General features: G+C 38.3%; 1 protein-coding gene across 3 annotated transcripts; it reads right to left on the reverse strand.

The window, feature by feature from the left end:
- Positions 1–1,429: 1,429 nt before the first annotated feature.
- On the reverse strand, positions 1,430–5,805 carry LOC105032431 (ribonucleoside-diphosphate reductase small chain). 3 transcript variants are annotated; one of them, XM_010906880.4, is made up of 2 exons: positions 4,614–5,805; positions 1,430–2,383 (listed from the first exon to the last, which is right to left on the reverse strand). In XM_010906880.4, the coding sequence occupies exon 1, from the start codon at positions 5,680–5,682 to the stop codon at positions 4,657–4,659; it is 1,026 nt and encodes a 341-aa protein (XP_010905182.1). In that variant the 5' UTR covers positions 5,683–5,805; the 3' UTR covers positions 1,430–2,383; positions 4,614–4,656. The 3 variants fall into 3 exon arrangements, with proteins under 3 accessions (XP_010905182.1, XP_029116851.1, XP_010905184.1); XM_029261018.2 differs by lacking the exon at positions 1,430–2,383 and adding an exon at positions 3,051–3,405; XM_010906882.4 differs by lacking the exon at positions 1,430–2,383 and adding an exon at positions 3,455–3,607.
- Between the last annotated feature and the right edge of the window lie 3,705 nt (positions 5,806–9,510).

Below are 9,510 nucleotides of genomic sequence, written 5' to 3' on the forward strand. Positions count from 1 at the left end.
GATGCTTAGGTTAGAGACCATAAAACATGTAAATTTCGGTCTCTAATCATTCTTTATTTGTTTAACTTTGTTTTAGAACTATAAATTAGTATAGCAAGTAACTAAATTATTTTTATATTATTTTAATTTTTTGATCAAATTTTTATTATTTTAGTTAAATTTTGTAAATAAATTAAATAGTTAAACGGATTGTAAATCCATTTGATCCACTAAATAATTATTAATTGTGTCAGACATATCGCGTCGTGTCAATCCATATATATTCGTATCGTATTCATTTTCACATATCGATCCATTTAATTAAACGGATCATATTTGAATTGAGCTAATCTGTGTTATACCTTCGGATCAACACTGTCCATTTACGATCTGCGAACACGAATTGCCAGTCCTAATTTTTTATTAATATAGATCATATAATGATTTAAAATTTAAATTTAGATAATCTATCTTTAATTTTCAAAGAGTTAACATAAAGTATGTATTCCATCTCATACATTACATACATATACATATACATATACAATACATATACATACATACATATATACATATATGTGTGTGTGTGTGTTTGTGTGTGTGTGTATATGTGTGTGTGTGTGTATGTATGTATGTATGTATATATAGATACATACATACATACATACAACACATATATATATATATATATATATATATATATATATATATATATATATATATATATATATGTATGTATGTATGTACATATGTACGTATGTATAAGAAAGAGAGATGGATTATGCTACTCTCGACATTAGAGGTTCTCTACTGCTCTCAAATTCAAAATCAGTAATAGGCAAACAAAAGAAAATTTTGATTTATACCACTAAAAATACCTTATTATTCTTATTATACAAAAACAAAGAATTTGAGTCTCAATAAACCTTTATTTCTAACAAGTCAAATTAGAGAAAGTCCATGAGTTATTTGTTCACTTCCACCCTCCAATAAGAAAAGTTACATGCATCTCACTTCCATAAATATTTTAATCATAAAAATATAATATTTCTCTAATAAAAAAGGTCACAACCACTAGTATATTTTATCAGGTGATTTGGACTTGTAAGACTAGTTGAAATAATAATGAATATCTTTCATACTTGAACACCCATCATGTATAATATTGTAAAGTCTCACATTAGCTATAGGAACCTTAATATAAACGTTGAATTAGAGAGCCAAATAGTCATAAAAGGTATTTAGTGATCTAAAAGTGGGATTCTTTTGACTAGGTGTGCCTTAATGTGTGGTCCTAGTGACTAGTCTTTGGGACCATGCCTCGAAGAACAATGTCATGGATCCCAAGTATTTGTTCTGATAGCCAGGTGATAGGATATGATATCCAAGCATGCCATCTGTATGGAAGCTAAAAGAAGGCATCAAAGCATGTGTAGAGGAGAAATAAGCATTCTAAGGACAACCAGTTGGCATTTCTCTACCCAAGTGAGGGACCCAAAGTTCCAACCTTGGTGATGGCACAAGCCACCATATTTCTTTAAAAAGAATTAAAAACAGAAATCCTAAAACAACCCAAGGATATTACAGACCCGTGATATAATTTGTACTAGTTACTGCTGATCTACGGCTGGTAGTATCACATCAGAAAATCCTTCAGCATACTGGGTGTGCTATTCATATTCCGCATGCCAAATTCTAGTGCTCATGTGAATACATGTAAAACTGGTGCAACTTTCAAAATTATAAAGATTGGAGAGATTATTTCCAAACAATAATGGAGAAACGGACAGAAGTAGCAAGTCGAGATAGAGGTGCAAACGAGCCGAAGAAAGCCAAGTATCAGGCTGCTTGGCTAGGCTTAATATATACCAGGATTGCTCAAGCTCAAGCAGAGATAGCTAGTGTTGCTCAAGCTCAACTTGTACAAGCTCTTATCCAGGCTTTATTGAGCCAAACCAAGCTTCCCAAATTTCAGCAACCAGCTCATTTTAACGCACAATCCATTTATGAGCTAATATCTCAAAACTGTTTGAGCCCAGCTTGCTTTCTGAGCAAAACCTGAATGAGCTACTGTTAAGCCAATCAAGTGTTGCTCATAAAACACTTGGATTGTTTGCAGCTGTAGATGGAGAGTGCAGATACACAAGTCCCATTTGGAGTAACATACAATTCTCCTTGTAAATCCACTTTAATCATAGGCAACAGTAAACAGCAGACTAGCATCGAGAATAGCACTACGGACATCATGAAACATTTGGATTGTTTGCAGCTGTAGATGGAGGGTGCAGATATACAAGTCCCATTTAAAGTGACATACAATTCTCCTTGAAAATCCACTTTAATCTTATGCAACAGTAAACAGCAGACTAGTTTCAAGAATAGCACAATGGACATAAGCATGCTTCTGCACAAGCAACAAGAGAAAGAAGAGATTCATTAATAGCACAATATTCTAAAGTAACAGTCATGTATATTGCATTCCAAATAATGTGGGAAGGGCATGTAAGCAATAGATGCTTGAAGCTTCTATCTTGGACAAGCACACATTCAGCTGATTTTATTCTCACATGGAATAAAATTCCCAGCAGCTAGTTAAAAGGACTCACGCTGGTTGAAATTTTACAGAACAAATACATGGATGCTTAACCATCACCCAACACAATGATGCAAGTTTAAAAACAGGCAATTTGAGTTTGCTTCTTCTCAAAATATAAGGAAATATTAGTTTTATATTCATAAGGAAAAGTATTGCACAATCTCTGTAATTATATTATAGCAAGACAGATGGTGATTAGCAAGTTACTTATCGTATGAAGTTATATATTATATTCACTAAGCAAAGAACTGCATAAAAGCAACAAATCAACCAAAAGGGAATGATTTTTCCTTCAAATTCTTCAGAACTGCAGACCTATTTCTTAAGCTAAACTTATGATGAAATTAACTCATAAATTAATTGCACATTAATTCCTTTGAAGTTTGAACAGATGAGTGCACTGCCTGGAAAAAAATAAATGTGCTCTCTAATTTTACCAATGAACATGCAAATTCTTATATTAGCATCAGTTCATTACAGACTACCACTCTGTGGCATTTCTTTTTGGTAGAATCTGTGGCATATCTTCAGTGTCCAGATGTGAGAACCCAGCCAAAAAAGACACCATAAAATGTGGTCAATCTCAATTGCTGGTTTCTTTGAGATGCCAATTAGAAATATAATATCCTACTAAAATATACTCTGTGCTCACATTACATAATGGGATATTTTGCCCTCTTAACAAACAGGCACAGATGTGAACTGACACTTGCTGCAATGGTCACAACCCTCTGCTTAATTAAAGGTTCCGAGTCTTGGGCAGTGTACTCTCATGTATTTGACTCTGCATGATTGTACTACGGACGGAACTCCCATTCCCAACGCCCTCTCTCGGGAAAAAAAAAAAAGAAAGAAAGAAAAGACAAATAGAGAGGATTTATTCCACTGACATGATGAAGCTATTAAATATGAGAATAAACATGAAACTCCATGCAAACAGCTATACACTAATTTCATATAACTCAAAGCAAATACACATCAATGCGTTATGAATATGCTGTTGTTGTTGATCGACTGATGGTGAGCATAAATCTGAAACAAAAACAAAGAAAATTAAAATGTACCAGATATGGACGGCAAAATCTTCATGCTATATCCCTCAGCAAGATTTATGTTATTCAAGAGGCATCCTAATAATCCACAACTAAAGAAACAAAAACTATTTGAAAAAATAATCCACATGAAACTGCAGCAAAATTTTCTTACGAGAACTCAAGAGAAGTACATGACACCAGAAAATACAAATTGCCTACATGAAAAAATAAAATTTGAAGAGAAAGTTTCCAGAGCATGTAATTGTAATGAAGATTGTCCAGCTGAGCTACTGAGAGAAAATGCCATGCGGCCCCTGACTCGTAAGAGTAAGCAAATTCATTGCCAATTTGTGAAAGACATTAAAGAGAAAGTGTAAAATCGAATGTTTTTGCTCCCACAGCATATACAAACTGTGGCATCATGACAAAAAAAAAATCAAAACAAAGCCACCAGACAATCAATCAAATCAACCTTCAATCATATAATCTGCTCATGATTCATATTCATTGCCAAGTGCACTAAAAGTTGGTTCACTGCTCTAGGAGAAGAAAAGGATGACTTTAATTCCGTACCAGGCACTGCTATACTCAATTTTAACCCACCAAAAGTCGATAATGTGGTGTGCAAACGAAAGGCTAACATGACAAGACCAAGAACATACCAACCACACCAACCAAAGTGATGCTATAGTTCCAGTACCATTCTCCAAAAACCACTTACTTTTCTCTAGCATAGACCCAGGAATATCCTTCATAATGACCCCTCCCCCTCAGACAGCCCATGATTAGCCATCAACAACATGCACCCATTATGACAAAACTAGAATAAAACCCTCCATCTCTTAGAGGCATTATTTCAAACATCAAACACCTCATGAGAATCAGTAGCATTCCATACTATACAAGCACAAATCAAAAGACAATCCATAGCTTTCTAAAAGATCATTTATAGTATATTAGATATCTTACAACCATAAATAATCTTCCAACCAAAGCAAACTCACCTGCAAGAAAGCAACATAGAAATTGTTACAGAGAAAGAATCATTCAGAAATCCTCATCCAGCTTGAACACATGGTTCCCTCCATGGCCGTTCCCATTCAAGCTTGACATCACTGCCGCCTTCTGGTAGTCCCCGACCCTCTTCTCGAAAAAGTTCGTCTTCCCCTGGAGCGATATCAACTCCATCCAATCGAACGGATTGGCTGCCCCGTACAACTTCCCGCACCCCAACGCCCCCAAGAGCCGATCCGCCACGAACTCGATGTATTCGCTCATCAAATCCCCATTCATCCCCACCAGCGCCACCGGCAACGCATCGCAGACGAACTCCCTCTCGATGTCGACAGCGTCGGCGATGATTGACTTGATGCGATCCTCAGGGAGCTTGTGGTTGAGGAGGGAGTAGAGGAGGCAGGCGAAGTCGCAGTGGAGGCCCTCGTCGCGGGAGATGAGCTCGTTGGAGAAGGTCAGCCCCGGCATGAGGCCGCGCTTCTTGAGCCAGAAGATGGAACAGAAGGAGCCGGAGAAGAAGATCCCCTCAACAGCAGAGAAGGCCACGAGGCGCTCCGCGAAGGAGTCCGAGGACTCAATCCACTGGAGCGCCCACTGGGCCTTCTTCGCCACCGCCGGGACCGTCTCGACAGCACGAAAAAGGCGGTCTTTTTCGTCAGGGTCTTTGATGTAGGATTCCAGCAAAAGAGAATACATCTCGGAGTGGATGTTTTCGATGGCTATCTGGAAGCCGTAGAAGGCGCGAGCCTCGGCAATCTGGACGTCGGACATGAAGCGGGCGGCGAGGTTCTCGAGGACGATGCCGTCGGAGGCGGCGAAGAAAGCAAGGACGTGGGAGATGAAGTGGCGCTCGTCGGGGGTGAGGGTGTGGAGCCAGTGGGGGAGGTCGGCGGAGAGGTCGACCTCCTCGGCGGTCCAGAAGGAGGCGACGGCCTTCTTGTACATCTCCCACACCTGGGGGTACCGGATGGGGAACATCGAGAAGCGGTCGGGGGTCGGGGCGAGGAGCGGCTCCTCCAGCTCCTCGACGGCGCCGGCGCCGGCGGGCATCGACGGCATGGCCGGGAAGGAGATTCTGGAGAGAAGAAGAAACCCTAGAGATGGGGGTGTTTGGGAGTTAGAGAAAGGGGATATCGGATAGAGCTTTGGAGGTGGATGGGAATAGAGGGGGGGATTTTTATAGGGAGATTTCGGGGGTGGGGAGGGCGGGGAGTTCTAAATTTGGGGACGAAGATTGCCGGGGAAGGAGAAGGGGTGGGTCCACCGGGAGGTGAATTGAGGTCATTGTTACCCCGTGGATTAAAATTTAAAAGTTCCGGTTTCTGAACTCAGAATTCTGGAGCGACGATTGGGTCGGATAGCGGAGTCCTTCGGATGCGGGGATAGCGGATGTGACGGCCGTTATCTGCCCACTTGGGCCTCTAAATTGATTTTTGGAGAATTAAAAGAAAAGGCATAGAAAATGGTTTAATGGACCACATATTACGTAGCAGAGGTGGTTTTTACCTATCACTGGTTATATAGGAATATATATTATTTTTTATATTATAAGAATTTAGCAGTATTATTTGTCTTACTACTGATGCAAAAATTAAATCATGGCTATTACTAATATATATAACAGCTCCTATCAAAATATATACAAAATATTACCTAAAGTATCTAATTTTTGTTTGTTTGACAAGCCAAAGCATTGTAACAGCCGTTATGATAACGGCATGATGCCGTTAGTGGAGCATTTTGGCCCTAGCTTGTACGCGTTTCGATGGTGAGGAGAGGGATCGCGGGGAATTTGAAGGGATTAGTTTTATTTTGGGGGGAAGATAATTTTAATTTTGGCGGGAGGTTTCGTTGGGTAATTCGCGCGTGAAGTTGGCGCGGGAATCTTGAAGGCTGTGTGGGGGGCTGATCGCGAGTTACGTGGATGCATCAGTAGGGCAGGTGGGTCCTGGTGGATTTCGTTATTTGACTCGTGCGGTTATAGACTAATAGGTGTAAAATGATGGAGGAAAAGCTTTGACTCGGGAAGAGATGGAATTAGTAGCTTGATTCCTACCTAAATAAACCAAGCTTGAATGAATAATGTAATTCGAAATTAGAAAGTATTTGGTTGAAGATAGTTGCGTTTGAAATAAAAAATAAGAATATATGACTTTCATTTAACTATTTGATTTGGAAGAATATCATTCTGAATTTGATTTGGAATGAATAAAAAAGCTTTATTATTTGAAACCCAATTCCGACTCTCCAATTCAAATCTATATTCCAATTGATTTTGATTCTACCCCAGTCCAATCAAGCTTCGCTCAACGAGCTCAGAAGATGTTTGGTTGGAAGGAGTTTGCATCTGGAATGGAAATGGATGATTTCCATTCCAACCATTTGGTAGAAAAGAGTCACATTTCGATTTTGATTTTAAGATAGAATGAAAATAGCCCAATTATTTAAAACTCAATCCGTACTTTCTTAAGGATTCAAATTTTTATTCTTATTTCGATTCGAATTCTAGTCACGAACTAAATACTTCGGAGGATTTGATCATTCCAATTTCAATCCATTCTAATTTTCATTCCAATTTCGATTTAATTAATTACATGGATTGGAATCGAAATCGAAATGGCCAAATCTCCTGAAGTGGGTTCATGATCGAATTCGAATGAATATTTAAATCCTTAAGGGGAGATAGGAATTGAATTTTAGGTACATTGGGTCATTTCCATACCATCCCAAAATCGAAATAGGATATTGCACCCCAAATCGAAATTGAAATAGGATTTTTTTCAATCAAAGATTGGAATGGGAGTCATCCATTCCCATTTCGATTCTATACCTTATTCCCTCTAACCAAATGCCCCCTTATATATCCTATCAAATATTTGATTTGCAATTGAAATTGAAATCATAATCAAATTCAAAATGATTGGAATGAAAATAGGAATACCATATCCCCGAAACATTTGATATATAACCAGAATCAGAATTTGAATGAAGATTTAAATCCATAAAAAAGATAAGTATTGGATTTTAAGAGGATTCAGACATTCCATTCATCCCGTAATCGAAATTGGAATGGGACTCTCATCAAACGATTTGAATAGGAGTCGCCTGTTCCCATTCCAAACCCCAATTCTCTCAAACCAAGCACCCTTTATATTATATAAATGATTGATCCTGCATTTAATGCATTAATTATTATGTTTTTTATTCTTTTAATCATTAAATTCTTAATTTAGGTTTGAACCAAGCTTGAAATCAAGCTTCATTACAACATTTAATTTAAGTTTGAACCGATCTTCATTCAAGATTGAATTGATTTGATTTAGGACTATCAAGTTGATTGATTAGGCTCGTATTTGGCTCATTCAAACGTAAGCTTGAATTGAGCTTAAAATAATATAAAAAAATCAAGCTTTTTTCAAGGGTTCAAACTTGAATTAGTTTTAAATTAAGCTTTATCAGACCCATGTCAATTTAAACTCACTTTGATTACAACTCTAATGTTTACACCACATCCTAACCTACAATGTATATTGAAAAGGCAAGTTGGATTGGAGCCATGTGAGCAGTGAATGGGTTAAAGAAAATAATTAGAAACTCAGCTAATTAAACTACCACATAATGCATAACACGTCGAATGGCATCTAAAGAGTATAGGCCAAATTAGGTTGAGGGACCGCTCGAAGGGCAAATCAAGTTTTAAAATATGGAAAGCATAGGCCAAGCGAAGGAGGCCTATCCTTCTTACCAAAAAAAAAAGGCGGCCTATCCGAAGGCTAAAGTTGGAACTTGAGGCTAATTAGGTCTTGTAACTTCTATAACTTAACCTTTGACCTATTACTTAATCAGATCTAACATGAAAATATGCAATTATCTAGTACTTAATAACGAATTGCATAAATATTAAATGTAGCTCAAAGAACAAACATTTCACCAACCCGAAGTTATTACTTCCTTTGTTTTATCTTCCAATTACTTTCATTTATACTGCTTTTTAGTTATTCTTAGTCCATAAATCATACATAGTTTCATAGCCACCGCTCCCTTATTTGAGAAGGTGGCACTCTAGTAGTGAAAGTCTTGAAAGTCAAGATCATAGGATCCATAATCATTTGCATCTCTTTCTAGTTTAGATACTGGGGGCAACTCCATGGCAGTCATCCGACCTTGTGACAAGCTTGGGGTCCCCTCTCTATCCTGTCTCAGGAGAAGAAGATGCGAGCAAGCTCTCTAGCATGCTCGATGAGACACATATAGCTAGCTGCTAAGATGTTGCCATGAATAAGAAACAAAATTAAGCCATCGAGCTTGGTAAGAAGTCCAACTCATAGCATTGTTGAAGAACCTTGGATTTCCTAGATTGGTCAACTAGAAAAGACTTTAGACTCAACCAGGAGTCAATTCTCTCAGTAAGCAAACTAGCTCTACCCTTGCTAGGGAACATGGATTCGAGATCCAAATTTCTCAAGCAGGGCTGATGCATTCATCAAATAGTCTATGATAGAAGATTGTCTCATAATTTAGGTTCCATATGGACAAGGGCCAACAAATTTATTAGAAGCATCACAAGCAACATGGGGGACTTGGTGTTCAGTCTCTTATCGCAAGGCGAGAGATCCTGATGGCTCGATATATGGCTAAATTTTTTCTAAACCCGAGGAGCCTATGGAGTATGGTGATGAGGACCAGATACAATCTTGGACTATGAGCGAGGAGATTCGGCCTAGCTAAAGCGCATCTTTTGTGTGGCGGGAGATCTGTGCACGTGCTCCAAAGGTCATTGCTCAATGTGATGGTTGATAGGTGATGGTCAATCTGTATGGCTCTTGTATGATCAATGGATTGATGATTGTCATTTAGCTAGTGGCCGACATTCATTGTCATGAGGTG

This window comes from Elaeis guineensis, chromosome 1 (assembly GCF_000442705.2).
Source record: "Elaeis guineensis isolate ETL-2024a chromosome 1, EG11, whole genome shotgun sequence".
Taxonomy (NCBI): domain Eukaryota; kingdom Viridiplantae; phylum Streptophyta; class Magnoliopsida; order Arecales; family Arecaceae; genus Elaeis; species Elaeis guineensis.

What these genes read in the sequence shown, in the direction of transcription:
- LOC105032431 (XM_010906880.4), bottom strand. Translation starts at nt 5,682, where the DNA reads ATGCCGTCGATGCCCGCCGGCGCCGGCGCCGTCGAGGAGCTGGAGGAG.